Raw genomic sequence first — 18,567 nt, 5'->3', positions numbered from 1 at the left:
GTGTGCCAAGATATCATCTCCTCAACCCACAGGACTGCCCAGAGGGCCTGATGTGGCAGGAACTCCCTGGCAGATGATTTCTATTTCTATATTATCATTTTCTATGCGTGCCATGATGTGAAACAGGTTGAGAAGCCTTGTTCCACATATCTGTTATCACTGTGCCTCACACAGGGCCTGGCAGCTTAGAAAGCCTGCATATGTTTCCTCAATTGAGGAATGAATGAATTCCTTCAAGTAATTTATTTTAAATATTGAAAATATTTCTTTTCTCCTATTTCCTTATCTTGAGGTTTGTTTTTATACATCCCCTTTCCGGCTATAGAGTTGTAGGGGGTTTTTTGGGTCAAAATAACTGTAATGGTGGTGGGGAGAGATGGAAGAGGAGACCTCAGCCTTTTTTTTTTTTTTTTTAATGCAACTAAAGTAGTAAGCAACCTGTGAACTTCCAGAACTTGCATTTTGCCAATCACTGAATGACAAGAGCACCCAAGAGAATCAGTCGATAAAGAATATTATACAGTGTTTTTGTTTGTTTTATGACAGCTGTTTCCAGTAAGAAGCCTCCTTTTCACCTATAATTTAGCGAAGCCACTTCATACCGCCCCCCCAGCCTATTGCCTAGAATATAAAGATTTTTGCTAAAATAACCACTGACTTCTAATTGGTACAGTACATTAAAACTAAAATCCTAAATGAATATTTAAATTTTCAGTAATGCTTTGTGGGATTAAAAAGCAAACAAACAAAAAACCCTCTATCCTTTTTACACTTATACTAGCTTTCCTTTCATTTGTCACGATTTAATACAAGGATGATAAATAAATACCAATATACAAACTCTGATCAACTGGTACTGACTCTCAGATGCAATGTGTTGAGAAGAATTTTCAGGCTCTGAATGGAATTAGAAGAAAACAGTGTCTCAACAGACATTTGTAAGTGCAAGATACAGACCCAATGGCACAAGCACCACATTTTTGCCAACCCTGGTCTAATATGTACTCCTCCACACGATCCAACCTTATTCGCAATTACAATTATTATAAACTACTTTACATTTGTATAACACTTTGTTTCTTATGATGCTATGGTAATTCAGAGTTCCAAGCCACATATTTTGTCAAGTAAACATTCTGTTCTCAGAGAGGGTCCAAAGTTTATTATTCTTGATTACTCCCTCACTGACATTTTTCTGTCTATTTTAAGTATCTAATTTTACAAAAAGGACCAAAATGTAAATGTCTGTGTCATTCAGAAGTAGGTGGAGGGGTACAGACACAAATAAACCCAAGGAATAAGAACAGCACAAACAATGTTGGTTTTCCTGCCCAAGAACCAAAGTGTCAAGTCAAGAGTGCTTTGATTTCTATATTTCATTCTTCGATTTTTCCTTTTTGGCTTGCTAATTGGGCCAAATATCATAACCACTTACCTATTTTCTAGAATCCATTTCCCAGAAAGTAAACTAACTATAAAATAGAAACCTTGTTAAGTGACAGCTCTTCTTGATTGAACTTGAGCTGATTATCAAAATATGAACATCAGCCTAAATCAGTGGAACCGAGCATTAGGCACTAGGAAGCCTGGAGTGTCATGTGAGCTTGACATTTTCATCCTCTAGACCCTCTTCCTGATCCGAAAAAGGAAAGAGTTTGATTAGATCTCTAATATTCCTTTCCCAGAAACAAAATACACTTGTATTCTAGCTTTCCGATATCCTAAGATAGTCTGTGCTCTTTCAAGATTTGCAGTTTAAATTATGATGAGTATGGAAGGAATCAAAGATGTGAACAAGAATGACTGATCAAAGTTTATGACTTCTTGCCCACAAAAAGGTGGGGGGGGTCAATGACTGATTAATAAGAAAATGAACTCTTATAGAGTCTTAAAAGGACAGTCACTGCGTTTTCATTATGCTAAACATAATGCAAAATAACAAGCATTTTCCAAAAAACTTACTTAAAACAATTTGTTGAAGGGGGATGTCCTGATTTCCAATAAAAGTTCAAAGACTCTATTATAAAACAAAAAAACACTCCATCTGCTTCAACCCACTGCTGCCAGTTTCTCTTGGAAGACTACAGAGATAAAAAGCAGAAAAGCAGAGCTACCCTTTATTGAGCATCTACTGAGTACCTGACATTATTCTAGGTACTGTTTAAATACTGTCTTAATTAATGTTCAAATCTCCTTTTAAGTTAGATTGTATTATTCTCATTTTAATGACAAAAACTAAGACTAGAGAAAATCCACAGTTTACTGCACAGACAGGTTACTGCCTAGTTCAGCAGCTTAGTCAGGATGCAAGCCCAAGTTTCACCCAAAAGCAAATGGGCTGCCTTGGGTAAAGTAATGGTCATGGCAGTCAAAAGACCACACTAATTAAGATATATATTAGAATAAATGAGATACTCTGCCATAAGGGTCCTAGGGGCAGGAATGTGCTGGCTAGTACCTGGCAAACAGTAGGCACTCAAATATAACTCAATAAATGAAAGAAAGAACAAAATGTATGTATAAGAGTAATATAGGATAATATCGGAGATACTAAAAACATAAGAAGAGATAAAGAAGCCTTATCTTCCTTCTTCCTGTTGAGATGACAGATAGATGTGGTCCACAAATTAAAGACCTAACACAAATGCATCTCTAGGTTAACTACGGCCAACCACAGGAGCAGAAGTGGTAGTAATAGCAATAATAATAGTACCAGCAGCTAACGTTTAACAAGCTCTAATGCTTTACATGCATAATCTCATTTATTCCTCACAAAAATCCTATACAATTAAGTGTTAAGTTATTATTCCATTTCACAGATGAAAAAAGTGAACCTTAGCATGATTAAGTAACTTTACCAACGTCAGGTAATGGAGAAGGCAGAATTTGAACCCAGGCCTTCTGACTCTAGAACATGTGAGCTTAATAATCATGAATGAAAATAAAAGACCACCAATTATTTTCAAGGCTCAGCAAAGCAAACTTGATTACAATGTGCAGACCTCTTTTTATTTTGTAAAAATTAATTGTATTTAATATATTGAGTTGTAACTTGTTGGTTTCAGTTTCTATCATCTCTACTTCACAGGACAATTTCTAAAGGAAAAACCACACAAGCCGCTATGAAAATCAAAGTTGATAAAAATAACCTTCTGACAAAACAAATTAGTATTTCAAAGAGCAGGACCTGTCCTTTTAATATACACCTGAATAATCCTGACTGCCACAGCAAAATAGGAAGACCTACATCAGCAAAGAACTGATGACACGTCTTTTTATAACATCCCAGAGTAGTCACAAGAAGCACGTGAACCTGTTGGTCTATTACAATCAGGATGAACAACCAGATTGCAATTATGCCACAAACCAAAATTATCATTTTGTAGCTTTTTAAAAAAAATCCAGATGGATAATGTAAGCCAGTGTTTCTCATACTTAAGAGTGTATCAGAATCATCTGGAGGTCCTGTCAAAACATAGACTACTGGGTCAACCCGTCAAGTTTCTCATTCAGTAGGTTTGGGTAGGGTCCAAGAAGTCACATTTCTAACAAGTTTCCAAGTGAAGACAGGGACCACACTTTGAGAACCACTGAGTTAAGCAATTCCATTCCACAGGTTAACTTCATTAGATACTTGGGGGGGTGAGTTGTAGCTTACATCCTGTTGACAGCTGTGATGCAGTCCAGCTTAAAACATTCTACATCAACCATTTTAAGGTTTCCTTATGAAGAGAAGGGCTTTGCTCTCAAAACCCAAATCAAAGCCCTCTCTTCCAAGCTCTAAGATGCATAAATTGGAAAAAAGATTACAGTTCAGTTCAATTTCAACAGAACCACCACCTTGACCACTCCATTAATTGTTCCTGTCTTCTTATACTTGAGTTAGTATGTTTTAGCATTACTAGACCTGGTCTAAAACACAAAATGTACTAAATTGAACATGCCCACATTATTAAGAACCAAAGCCAAAATTCAGCTACTCCCTTTACTCATTGTCTTCCTATAAAGACATACATTACTGTGAGCATCACTTCTCGGACTGCTAGGTATCTGTATCAGCTTATGGAAGTTTCTCTTTCCGGCATAAACTTTCCCTGGTGAAGAAGGGAAAGGAAAATATTTTGGTTTGAAAGGCAAAGTCTATGCCAGTGTATCAGCTGCCAAAATAAACAGGAAGTTTGAGATGCCAGCAGAGCCCATAATTAATCAAAGGTAACTCTGGGAGTTTTAATCCAAAATTTGCCAAAATGTAAATATTTTTCTTGGATTAAGTATTTAAGGCCACAGATATCAAAAGTTGGCAATATAGTCAGCTTTCAAGATTCCACTACCAGATGACCCTTCCATCCCTGTGCAGGCGAAAGTCCCTTTTTCCCCATATCCCCCTAGCACGCTGACAGCCCACATGATACTGACAAGTTCTGTTACAGCTACCCACCCCCTCCGCCACTGGACTGCGAGCTCCACTCACCTCCACAGCCACAGACTGTAGCAACTGTGCAGCGTACACTAAGTCCCTCATCATCGTTACCATCATCATTAAAGTGGCTAACATGTCCCTCCTGGCTCTGTGTTGTGTCTCAGATGAATGATGTATGATTTATGTACATTAGTTCCTCACAACCATCGTGTAAAGTGGATACAATTATCACCCCCATTTTAGGCAAATGAGTTCTGAGAAGTTAACTACCTGCCCTCAAAGTCACCAAGTAAGTGGTGGAGTCTGACTTCAGAGCAGAAGCTCAGAAAAGTGGTCCATTTAAATGAGCTTTGTCATGACCTAGAAATTCCAATCTATCAACACTTGCAAGGTATGAAATCCTTCACTGTATACAGGGTCTGAATGCAGAGAACAAGTGTCAGAGGTTAAAGTGAAAGAGGTAATTACCTGAAGTGGGAGAAACCACATTTAATAGCATCTCATATTTCTTAGCAGGATCCCTCTTCAGTCAGTGCTTTCTCATTATGACTGCTTTATAATGAGGCAAAGAGTCTTCCAGATCTTGGGCTACCAAGTGCTTCCTAATAGAATAATAAACTGTAACAAAATGAATCAATGTCTTTGGGGTACTACCCTGACTAGATCAATAGCTCCATTTTCTTCCACATGAACTGATGAATCTGATCTCTCCAGAAAGCCTTTGAGAAAATTTTCTTTTACCCCACCTTCACTAAATAAACCACATTCATGTTCACCATTAGCAATCCTTAAAGTGGTAAATATTTTTTGTCACCACTTGACTGTATTAAAAACACAACTTGGCATTCTAGACTTGATTAGTCAGTTCCTAAATCAATAGACCCCTTCCTCTTGTTAACTATGTGTTCATTTTCACCTTGCCTGGCAGAGGGAAATAATTAAAATCTAGTCCAAGACCTGCATTTAAATCACCACTTAGGAGACAACTGATCTTGACACTGCATTGTCTCTGAACCTTGATTTCATCATGGAAATAAGGATTGCACCTCCCTTATAAAACTGGGGTGAGGAGAAATGAGACAAGGTACGCACCACGCCCGCCAGTTAGGAGATCCTCTCAATAAACATTCCCTCTGCCCTTTCTCTCTCTGGTGAAATGGCAAAAGAGCCCAAAACTAACATATTAAATTAGGTATTGTTTGTATCTGAATAATTCAGCTGTTCTGTGCTATTTCCTGTAGCTCATTTTCATAGAGAAACAAAAAAGGGGAAAAAAAAGATATTTCCTACCTAATAAGCTATTCGGGGCAAGAGGTCATTAGTTCAGGAAAGTGGGAAGAGCTACGAAAACTAGGCCCTAAGGAATGAAGTCATTTAGACCCTCTGGCCATTCCTCTATCTTTGGCTGCTTACTGGCAGTCAGCAGTCCTCTGCTATACGTCTGCTGGGCCTGATCAGGGTCCGGAGTCAGCAGAGAGAACGGTCACCCAAATACACACTCTTTATTCTTAAACTGAGGCTTGTATCTTGTAACCCATAACATCCATAATGTCTCTTCTCTTTCATGAGCCTTGACAGCAACATCAAAAGGCAGCCTGTGCCCAGTGTCAGCCTCTGGGCCCTCACAGCTCCCGCCCCCACATCCTTAGCTCTCCAGAGTCTCCAGTGCAGAAGGCACTTCTCAACACGCAGGTACAGAGCGAGAGGTCACCGGACTGTACAGTTCACGAGGAGCAGCATGTCTGCCTTGGTCATGTACTCCTAGCACACGGTCCATTGAAAGCATCAAACATTTGTGGGTTGAAAAAGAGCAAGAGATGAAAAAAAGTGTGATGCAGCCCAAAGGCCTGCAAAAGACCCCAAACCTTTAAATTCCCCTTCGGAAAAACAAAAACACATTAACAAACAAAAATACAACCAAAACGCTCTCAGTCCTGTCCTGTTCTCTCTCCTTTTGGAGAGCCTTGCCCCAAGTCCACAGAAGCCTGAACCCAGGAGAAGGCTGAAATGAAGAGAGGAAAACTGAACAATCTCCTCCCAAATTTGTGGTCATCAGCTGATGTTTTGGTGTCTCGTTGGATCTCTCTTTTTTTTTTTTTTTTTGACGGCCATGTGACCACCAGCACCCTTCTTGACCTAGAAGGGAGATGCGGCCAATAGTGGTTTCTTTAGAGATTAGCACCAGGTTGAGTGGTGAAACAGGCTGAGCAGGTACAACAGAAATGTGGGCCTTGCTTCAATTTCTCACTATCTTTCTTTAAAAAACAACTAGAAGATATTTTTGTATGTTTTTAAGGGGGAAAAAAGACTATCTTTTAGAGACATATACTAAACCATTTACAGATGAAATGATACAATACCTGGGAAATGCTTCAAAATAACATGAAAGCAGGAAGAGACAGTTAGGAAGATAGATGAAAGAGGACTGTCCAGAAGCAGACCATTGTTAGAAGCCAGGTGACGTGTATGTACATGGGAGTTTGCTATACACTACTCTATTATTGAATATGTTTAAATTTTTCCATAATAAGAAATGAAAAAGACCTGGGGGGAAAACCTTTATCCAAAGAGGAAACAAACAAACAAACAAAAAAACCAGTTGGTCACTAAATTTTCCAGCAATGTTCAAGAAAATGGGAGCATCATCTAGGCTGATTCCCACTATTAAGTACACTGAGTTTATTAAACAAAATTATAGTTGAGCTTATAAAATTCCTCTTTAGAGTTAAACTCAAATTACCATACACCAGTTACACAATGGTTTGCACCTTTTAAGAATCTGTGCTATTTGCAAAATTTTGAATTAATATTTCTATTTGATGACTTTCTTATACCAACAGAATCTTTTGGAAGCCAAATATTAGGCATATTTCATTTTACTTCAAAAACACTGGACAAAAGAAATGTGAAAATGAAGGATTAGGAAAGTTGAGGAGCTTGCCTTAGGTCACACAGCTAGTAAGTGGCAGAGCCATCGCTGAAACTCAGATCAACTCAGATCATCTGACTTCCATATGATAATTAGGAGGTTTTTCTGAGTAGCAACTGTTCTTACATTGTTTGGTTCTTTTTAAGGTTCTTACAGACAGTAAGGCTACAGCAGTTATTTTACTGACTAGCACGAGATACATTCCTCAAAAACACCTGGGAAAACTATTATTAAAAGTATGTTGCATAACATTTAAATATAAATATGGCTTTAAAATGTATAATACTGAGGAATTAACTATAACTTATTTTAGAGCTAAAAGAAAGCAATGACTGGGATATATCTGGTAAATATGCAGCAAATAGAAATTGCCCAATTTAAATACTCTATAATATGAGAAGTACTTCTTTAGCTTAAGGCTTTAAACTTTAAAAATTCAGTTTGCAAACATGAGGGAGGACCTGTAAGTGACTGATGGAGTTTTTTTCCTTGACATGTAATGAGACCTAAATTCTGCGACCCACAGGCTAAAGTTTGCCTTTTGTAGTACCATTTTGTCACAGAACTTAGAAAAGCACATGTTGTGTACAGGTGTATATTTATAAAAGTGACCATTAATAAAATATTTGGAACTGTCATTTACACACTGTTTCTGTTATACCTAAAGTTGAACCTGTTAGTTTGCCTTGAAGTTTAAACAGCTCATGGATTAAAATGAAATATAACTATTGGGCTAGTTGCTAATTTGTTTACAATGATAAAAAATGCATGTTCAGTATCATTCAAAGATTAGCACAGGTCAGAAATACATTATGAATCAAATCAAAACAATTTTTATGAGATATCTACCTATGCCTAGTCCATAACATAGCAGGTGCTCAATAAATATATGCTAAATAACTTAATTAAAATATAAAAAACAGAACTTAATTCCAGGATAAAAGCTAAAATATATTCAATTCAAATCTATGGTACCTTTTCCTGTCTTTTAACCAACAAAATCATAAATTCTTCATTAAAGTACAGTCTCCTTCTAAGTGTCCATCGACAGATGAATGGATAAAGAAGATGTGGCACATATATACAATGGAATATTACTCAGCCATAAAAAGAAATGAAATTGAGTTATTTGTAGTGAGGTGGATGGACCCAGAGTCTGTCATACAGAGTGAAGTTAGTCAGAAAGAGAAAAACAAATACCGTATGCTAACACATATATATGGAATCTAAAAAAAAAAAACAAAAAAAAATGGTTCTGAAGAACCTAGGGGCAGGACAGGAATAAAGACGCAGACGTAGAGAATGGACTTGAGGACACAGGGAGGGGGAAGGGTAAGCTGGGACGAAGTGAGAGAGTGGCATGGACATATATACACTACCAAATGTAAAACAGATAACTAGAGGGAAGCAGCCGCATAGCACAGGGAGATCAGCTTGGTGCTCTGTGACCACCTAGAGGGGTGGGATAGGGAGGGTGGGAGGGAGACGCAAGAGAGAGGAGATATGGGGATATATGTATATGTATAGCTGATTCACTTTGTTATAAAGCAGAAACTAACACACATTGTAAAGCAATTATACTCCAATAAAGATGTTAAAAAAAAAAGTACAGTCTCCTTTAATGTATACAAAAACAATCAAATGTTCTAAATTTCTTAAAAATAGACAAAATCTTTCAAACTACTGAAAGATGCAGGCTGCCAATGCTAATAAAAGTTTAGGTATATAAACAATTATAAAACTTCTCTTCAAGAAAACTGATAATTCTGCTAAATGTTTTATCTGTCCTGGGTTGCATCTAGCTTATTTAAAAGTAGTACTCTGAGAAGTGGAGCATATATGATGATAAGCAAAACTAAGGACTGCTCAAAATCTTTCATAGATACCCAAGCTTTTTGTAGTTATTTTAATTTCCTGATTTTACTCAATATTAGAGATTTTAATTTTATTTTAAATTAAACAAAAAAATGTAAGCTACCTAATACGGCCACATACTTAAAGTACCTTACAATAACCCTTCACTGCTAGGTCTGTGTTCTCAAATTTAAGTGACTTGCTCAAGGTCACACAGCTAACTAGAGTTCAGATCAAACTTAAGTCTGTTTGGATCCAGGGCCTGTGCTTCAGTCTACTATATTTTTGGCCTCACACAATAATAGCCTTTCTCAGTAATTATCCAAGTGTCAGCTTCAGAAACTGATTAAAAACAGGATCTATAGATCCTTTATCTTTCTATTGAGAATTTTCTGAAAACCTGAAAGTGTAAGTCCTTCTGTTTCATATTATACAATATGATGAGAATCTACGCTAACTTTGAAGTAAAAAATTCTATACTGCTATAAATTTATCATGGTTAAAAATATACTTTAATTTCCGCAAGAACAATTTTCTTCGAACAATTAAGTACAAAATGACTTTTGTCAGGAAAAATTAAAATGAATGCTCATGTTACAAGCTCCCTGCCTTAAAGAGAAATGCATTATATACATTATCTCATCTGTGATGGGACCAAAAACTGAGGTAAACTATAGTGCTGAAAAAATGTGATAATGGAACCTCAAGCTTATTTTCCTTAATAGAAAGAGCAAGAAAGTCGTAAGGAAAATAGATTTAGACTGTAAAATTCAAAATAGGCATATGTTAACTTTAAGACTACTTTTCCATTTCTTTCTCATGAACACCAACAAAAATTATTCTCAAAAGCATAAACTCATGAACTAAACAGCATCTTTCTAGTTGCAACTAGCAACAAGCGCATTCACTAGGCTTGCAATAACCAGGTTTTTCCTGAAAGATGTTGGAACAGTGTGTTGATCATATTCCATGGCTTCCCTGAAGACACATCAAAAAATAATCAAGGGCTTCCCTGGTGGCACAGTGGTTGAGAACCTGCCTGCCGATGCAGGGGACAAGGGTTCGAGCCCTGGTCTGGGAAGATCCCACATGCCACGGAGCAACTAGGCCCGTGAGCCACAGCTACTGAGCCTGCGCGTCTGGAGCCTGTGCTCCGCAACAAGAGAGGCCACGACAGTGAGAGGCCCGCGCACCGCGATGAAGAGTGGCCCCTCTTGCCACAACTGGAGAAAGCCCTCGCACAGAAACGAAGACCCAACACAGCCAAGAATGAATAAATAAATAAATAATAATTTAAAAAAAAAAAAAAAAAAAAAAAAAAAAATCAAAAAACTACCCTGCCCAAGTTTCAATTCCATCAGAAAAGCAATTAAACCTAGTTAAAAGGCTTTCTACAAAAAGGTGTAAAATGGTATCTGGTAGCCTTTTCCCAAACTTTTCCAATATTTCAATTCTGCTGGAGCCAGAACCATCCAACCCATACTTTACAGTTAAAAAAAATTAGTTTCCCGTCTTCTAACATAGATTAATACAAAGTCAAAGAAAATGTTTCCTATATCCCTCTTGGGACTATATGAAAAAAACAAAAAATGTAATAACGTTGCACTTTAGATAATTTTAATACTGATAATTCACCATTACTTTCAGACCTGAAGCCATGCAGTAACTTTCTGTTTTCAGATATAAGATGCCATATATAATTTTGAGGATCAATAAACTGAAAACACAAGGAGAGTTATTAAAGTAACAAATTATTTGCCTGGTTAAGACAACTTAGCAAATCCATGGTGACCAAGTAAGAGCAAATGGGCTCCAAATCCTAAAATGCCTCCCTATCAATCAAGTTTTAGGATCATCTTTGTAACAGATTTTGTCTCCCCCCTTTCCTTTTTCTTTTCTTTTTTTTTTTTTTTCTTTTTGGTCTACTTCTTGGTTCTTAGCTAATGGAGATGGGGGCGTAACTGAGCTGAATATAAGAGAGTACTAGGATATATAGCATACAATTCTCCTTTACATTCCTGTAAGGACAGAAGATCTAGGCACCCCTCCAAAGAAATGCTATATTCAAATTAATTATTGGCAGGTGCCCCAATATATTATTTGGTTTGGACATCAGGATTCCAGGATGTGTTTGGCAGGATGGGTAGGATTTTTCTCCCCTTAATGTAAGGGTCAAATCATGCCTTTAGTCACATAAACGTGGCCCTTGTTTCTTCATTTTGAAATTAAGACAATAAAACTAAGCCTCATAGGGTTGAGAAATCCTATACACGAAGTGAGATAACATATGTGAAAGCACCTAGCTCACTACCTAGTATATAGTACGTACTAAAATAAAACAAAAAAATATTGATTTGAATATTATTTGTTTAATATTTTAAAGTTGATAAATATATTCTATTAGTTTCCACTTTTAAAACTTTATAATCAGCTTTTGATCATCAGGTATCAATGATTCACTGTAAAAATTTTTCTCTCATCTTACATGCTTCCAGAAGGCATTTACCACCCCCCATCTGTAACATGTCTATGTGAAAAGACACTGTAGTATAATGGTTAAAAGCCAAATCTCATGTGTGAATAGTAATAATAACAATAATAATAATAATTTCTACTTCATAGGATTGTTGAATGAATTAAATGAGTTAATACATGTAAAACACTTAGACTATCATAGGCATGTTAGCTATTATTAAATACATATTAGTTTACTTGTATCTGAAAACTGGATTTCAGGCATGTTATCTGCATTCACATAATGAAAACTTCAAGCTAAGCAAAAATAATTTAAAAACAAATTTTAATACAAAGAAAATCCCAAAATATAATGCCTGTCATATCAGTTATTTAGAGGATTATTCACATATTTGGAATCTTTGCTCCTGCTCCATAAACATGGATAAAAGAGAAGGTTAAGATTGGCCCCCAAAATTAATTTAAAATGTCATCATGAATTTTAATTCACTGTATGTACCCAAACCTGTATTAAACAAATGTAAAAACCATTCTGATTCATTTCAAATTAAAATAAACACTGCCCAGTATTAGTTACATTTCAGGTAAATTATTTCCTTTTAATATAATAATTCCATGCTAGCCTTTGATTTAATACCAATATTATAATATAGCCATGTAAATTCTATCCTGTAATTTCTGTGGTAAATTTTAAGATCCCTCTATAACAACTAAGGAATTCTTTCTAAAAGCAAGGGAAATTGAATTACTAATCTATAAAATGTCTTTCCTAAAATTAATAGTGTTTAAGGTAATAAATTTAAATAAGATAGCAGTGTTTAGAAAAAAGTATGGACTGTGATTGCAGCAGTTTAAATTTCACAGTAGCTTGCTTTAGAATCATAAGGAATTTAGGAATCACCTAGGTCACCACCACCCCCAATTTTATGAAGAAACTGAGGTCCCCAAATGCTATGACACTGATAGAGCCAAGCCCACAACCTAGGTGTCTGGGCTCCCAGTCAAATAAATGTTTCTTCAAATCTTTTCATATCAGATTTAACCAAGTAACTCATATCAACTCAAAACAGTATTTTTGCCAAAAAATTATTCAAAAGAATAAGTCTCTAAAACACACACACACACACACACACACACACAAACACAGAGAGAACTGCATTCATTTAAGTAAGCACCACGGTACTCAGTTAACTGACTTCTTATATTTTCAAAACCCTATTAGGAATTTCTTGTCATAAAGATTATTTTCAAATCACTTATTTTTATTGTGACTTTCAACTCAACCCAATGCTTGCTCTCAGCTCCCTACCTCCCAACCTCTCTTTTTCTCTCTCTTCACTCTCTCACACACAGAAATATACACACTCTCCTAAAAATGGTGGGGATGGTGAACAGAAATCAACAACTTAGTTTCTAATCCTACCAAATTTGAGCCAGGTATATTGACTCATCCATTTTCCATCCTCAGTGTAATAGACAACAATTCTAAGGGAAGAGTTAGTTTGTAACAGTATCTTTTAGTATCAACCTTAGTCTACTATTATTTCATACACCAGCTTATTCTCTAAGAAACCATCTGGTTAAAAAAATTTCACATGTTAAACACATCCCATTAGCTCCATAAAAATATTAATAATGTGCATATACATATAGTTTATTCATTTTCTGAAATTTTTATTTTTCCCAAAGCAAACCTTTATCAAAAGTCAGTAAACTGAGAATGGAAAACAAACTATGAGGTCACATAAATTCATTCTGTCACTTTATAAGTAGCAAAATAAAAAAGAAAAGTATTTTTAATTCTGAGCCAATCTTAACCCAGTTAAAATGTTGAGAATGCCGTCTTAGATTTTTTTCAATTAGGAATATATAAATAATTCATAAAAGTTACCTTTGCATTAAATTTCCCTTAAATTTATGTTCAAAGGAATATCAAAACCAACTTTTTAAAAATAGACTTCATGGGATTGCCAATGTCTTCAACAGCCTTTCACCTGACCACTAAAGCATGAGAACTGCTCTCTTCAGTTTGAGTAGAAACCCTTTCTAAAAACAAAAGCCAACAGCTTTTTTTACACCTGGGCAAAAAAGTTATTAAAAAAATTTTTTTTAAACTAGATTTCACCAAATATTTTAAGATACATCCTAATCATTATACCTGAATCCTTAGAGAAGGGATATTTAATTCCTTGGAATGACACAGGGTTCTCTTAGCAAACTTCCCCTCCCTCTGAGCAAATTATTAATTAAAACAGATAATTCTACTTATGTTGACATCATATATGGAGACATTGCACTTATTTTGAAATCTGTTTGAGCCTTTGCCGAAAGATCTCTAAAATAACCCTCTAGATATAGCACATGTGTATGTGTACACATGTATGTAGCATTTTTTTAATCCTTGCTTTTTAACCTAGAGTTTGTACTCTTACCAGCTGTGTGCTCTTGGGCAAGTTATTGTATCTTGCTGATACTCAATTTTCTCATCTCTAAAATGGGGATAATAATAGAACTTATCTTGTGGGGTTTGTTCTAAGGACTGATTCAATGTTAGCTTATAACCCATATAAATTTCCTAAACACATATAAATGATCATACCCCCAAAGTATACAAATTTAGTGGGGCATCTGATGTTCAATTAACTATGAAATTCCCTTTATCCTATGTCTATCAACTAGACTGGCTGCTCATTAATTAAAAAACATGAAACAATGTGACTCTTGCAGAATAAGGATACACTGGTGGCAAGAAAGACAAGTGATCTTTCCCTGGATCTATTTTTAGGAATGGTTTAATTATCTACACCCCCAGTGTTAACACTGGAAAATAAACAAATGGGTGAAAGGCATCATAAAAGAGTCACTCTGAGATCAACAGTTTCATAGTATTCAAAAATAATTGGGGATGAAGAAAATATTTAGATCATTTCTCTAGCAGTCCTTACTGACACAAGGCAGGCCAGAATTTGCAAAAAGGTTTAACAGGAATTGCCGAATTGATGAATTCAAACTGTTCAGGCCGCAGGGTTCAGAGAGGTTTCAGGTTTAAAATATAACCAGTGAGAAAACTATAATTCAATAGCTGGTTTTCAGTGAATCACTACCTTACAGTGGAGAAAAATTAATTTGCGAGGTTATATAGTTATGCAAATGGGTAGAAAATGCTCATCAGTTTCCACAATGAAATATATTTATATCTACATTATTTATTCTCACTTAAATAAGTAGGGAAAAACCAACCACGATTCTCTTGGCAGGCTGGAAAGGTATTATGGTTAATAATCATGACATCACTAGCTACCTGGTATTCATAATTATGCTAATTTATACGATTATCTAAGGGAAGATAACAATTAGAAATTTACCAAAAAAAAAAAAAAAAAAAAAAAAGCTGACTATTTTGTTCCAAATTATACTCCTCTCCTGCCAAAATAATGTCTGGTAATTTTCTAAGAAGAGCTCTGATATGAATACAGACAATTCAAACTCTCTTCGTTACATAGATATTACACCCTGCTGTTTCCTTATTTCATCTTAATCTATTAATGGAACATAATCTTACCGGAAAAGGAAAAATGTTGTCTGCCCTGTTCAAGCTATCTTCCATCCAGGATTTAGGAGCAAAGGCAGAGCTGGGGCGAGCGTACTTCTGGAGCTGAATATGATTGCTTGCAAAATTTTTCTTCAAAGGCGAGATGGAGTTCAGGGGCGTTATTCCTCCATTCAGCCCTCTGCGGTGATCTCGGCCTTGGGAACCTCCCCAGCCACCATATCCACCACCTCCTGGGCTCCAGGAAGAAGACGGTGTAGGAGAGGGACTCTGGTAGCTGCTCCATGGAGAGGGGGGCTTGTTAAGATTATTCGCCAAATGAGGCAGCTGGTTAAAAGCAGCATTTCTATGTGTGAAAGGTGGGGGATGGGGACTGGCAGGAGACCTCCTTTGCTGCTGATGCTGGCTGTGATGATGCTGGAAATGAGGGTGATGAGGGTGGTGCTGTGAGAGAGGCCCGATCTGAGGAGAGAAACTGCCTCCAAAGCCAGGGCTGACATGATGGGGAAAATTTTGAAACAACAGAGCACCGTTATTAGCCGAAGCAGCCGGGACCCCTCCCTGGTGAAAGAAACTTGCATCTTCATTGATGATTGTAGAGGAAGAAGGCGCTATCGCTGCTGACCAGTTACTGAAACCAGTAAGAGACGATGCGCTAGATGTCAAGGGTTGGGTTGAAGTACCTAGCCCCGTGGCTTCTTGATAATCAAACCCTGTCAACACTGGTGACTCGATTCTTATTTTCTCCTTCCCGTTGCCATTTTCTGAAGAATTGTCCCCTTGATTTTCTTCAGATTTTGCCTTCTCAGTTTCAGGCAGTATTCCAGCTTCCTGACCTGGACTGGGGGAGAGCTGCTGCTTTTCTAAAGGGTCTTGCTGTTCCTGTTGCTGACTTTTTGCCTTTTCTGATCCCAAGATCTCATCCTGAATGTTATGGGTAGCCGGGGCAGGAAAGAGCCAAGCTGACCCGGCACTGCTGCCATTGGCAGCTGTGTTATTATTTATAAAAGCAGCGGGGCTGGGGGTGGCATTTTGGTGATGGTGTGGAGGCTGCAGATGTGGATGGAATCTGACTGGAAAAGCAGATTTATTCCCAGTATTGCTTTGCACTAGCACTCCAAACCCGTAATCCCCCATTTATTATTTTTAGGCCCAGAATCTTATGATTAAAAAAAAAACAACAACCTGATGTCTCACGCCTTTGTATCCTCTACCCCAAATTTAAGTTGTTTGTTTGAAACGTCTTATTTTTAGCTAGCTCAAAGATCGCAGCTTATCACCCTAAATAGTTCAGATTTGGAATTCTGGTCTCTGAAAGAAAAAAGAAAAAAACTAAAAAAAAAAAAAAAAATGTCTTAAAACATTGACATGAATCCAACTTATTCTAGGAGGGAATAAAAACGAAGAGGGTAAAAATCAAGTCTTTGGTTAGTAAAATAGGCGCTTTCTTTTTCCAAAGGAAAACGTACATGAATGACAAAAACACAGCTTCTCAAGCATCTATGGATGTAGAAGAATAAGCATTGCGCGGAGTAAAAATATATATATATATAATTTAACAATCACATATGGTCTTCTTCAGCAGTTTAGATTCACTCACATAAAAATTAGAATAGGGCTAAGGGGAGAATACGTTCTTTTCTTGGCAGCTTGGTTAAAAAAATTCAGGAATAATTTAAGAACATTATATATTATATATTTATATATATAGATTATATTAGGTTATTTGGGGTGGGAGGCGAATTCCTGGTTGCGGGAGAGGAAATCAGCATGGACTAATGGAAAGATGATTGCAGGGAAGTTTCTGCTGTTCCTGGTCCTGTTTCTGATCTTTCACGGGGTGCAGTTTTGGCCTCTGGGGCTGTTCCTGAAGCTCTGGGTGCAGATCTTGCTGCGGTCGCTGTTCCTGGGGCTCCCCCCGGCCTCCTCTCCCCCATGAAATGGGTTGGAAACACCCGTTTCTCCCTCTTGGGGGTGTCGCGATCAGGACGGATTAGCGAGACTCGACGAGGACAAGCTGGCGGCCCCGGGGTGCGGGGACCAAGGGGGCGACCTGGAAGGTCCTGCGGTTTCGGCCTCTACCCCTCTCTGCGGCTCCGGGGTTTTTTTCCCTCATGGGACCCAGGGGCGGTTTGTTCAGTTCTCTCAGTTCGATTCTCCGCAGGGGGGAAAAAAGAGGAAAAATAGGAAAACCCCACCAGCGTAGTTACTCTAAAAGAGAAGGGCCTTCCCCCCTTTGCTCGCTCTCTCTCTTTTTTTCCCCCAGATTTTTTTAAAAACTGTAATTTAGAAGGCTTTTGTTTCTCCTCACGGTTGCTGGGCCGTCGTCGCCGCCGCCGTCGCTTTACCCCGGTCCCGCAGTCCCCGCTGTCGTAGTTGCGGACTCCGCCTGGCTCTTCTTCTCTCCTCCTTCCTCCTCTGCTGTCGCCGCTGCCGCCGCCGCCGCCGCCGCTGCCACCGCCTCCCGGTGCCCGGGTTCAGCAGCCGCGGCTGAGTCCTTCTCCTCAGGACCGAGCCGAGTGAAATGACAACCAGCTGGAAAGACCGAGAGACACTTCCGGTTCGAAGAGGGAGGGGTGGGTTAGGGCAGACACCCCGCCCACCTGCCGAAAGGCCAATCAGATGCTAGAATTCAGATGAGGCCACGCCCCTCGGCTCAGGCGCCCTCCCAGGAAGGTCGAAAAGTTATCTCGAGAGACGCCCCTTCCGTCTGCGCCTCGCCCAGTGAGGCCTGGCGCCTGGAACCCGCTCCCCCGACCCAGAGTGAGCGCAACTGGTCGCCATCTTTAGTATGGGCAAAGGACTCCTGCGCTGTTTATCTCACCTAACCACGCTCTGCAGGAGGAGTATAGCGGGACGCGTGGAAGAGAACGGATTCCTCTAGCACTGCGGTAAAGAGTCCAGGTGTGGGAGATCGGTGGGGCAACCCCTGAAACCGCTGATGAACGGGAGGACTGCCCATAGTAAACGTGGTTCCCCAGGCATCACGTGCTTTGACCGGAGCTCCTCCCCAGAGGGATCTGGAAGAGGAGGCGGGTTTTCCCGGCAGCTGTGCGGTGCCTGGATTTGCGTATGTCCTTGTCCTGAATGTAGCCCTCACGCGGGACTCTGCCTTCACCTTCCACTCCCCCACCCCCACTCCTCCTGCTTGGTTTAGGCTCTCATCTGGTGCAGTCTCAGGCACAAAGATACAGCTGCTGTAAACGTCCGTGGTTGAGCCCTCATCCCCATCCGGCTCTAGTGCACCCTTCCCGCTTACTAGAGGAACATTTCCAAAACGAAAAGCTTGTCAGGGTCCTCACCTGCTCAGATGTCTCTGCGATTGCCCACTACCTCCTT

General features: G+C 38.5%; 1 protein-coding gene across 2 annotated transcripts in view; it reads right to left on the bottom strand.

Annotated features, from left to right (window-relative positions):
- Nucleotides 1–17,753, bottom strand: part of CPEB4 (cytoplasmic polyadenylation element binding protein 4) — a 64,257-nt gene extending 46,504 nt beyond the window's left edge. For both annotated transcript variants that reach the window (XM_059917695.1, XM_059917696.1), the window contains exon 1: nucleotides 15,241–17,753. In XM_059917695.1, coding sequence (XP_059773678.1) covers nucleotides 15,241–16,365 — 1,125 coding nt within the window. In that variant the 5' untranslated portion in view covers nucleotides 16,366–17,753. The remainder of the gene's footprint in view (nucleotides 1–15,240) is intronic.
- Between the last annotated feature and the right edge of the window lie 814 nt (nucleotides 17,754–18,567).

The sequence above is a fragment of the Balaenoptera ricei genome, chromosome 3 (assembly GCF_028023285.1).
Source record: "Balaenoptera ricei isolate mBalRic1 chromosome 3, mBalRic1.hap2, whole genome shotgun sequence".
NCBI lineage: Eukaryota > Metazoa > Chordata > Mammalia > Artiodactyla > Balaenopteridae > Balaenoptera > Balaenoptera ricei.
This window is presented reverse-complemented; position numbering and strand designations above follow the sequence as displayed.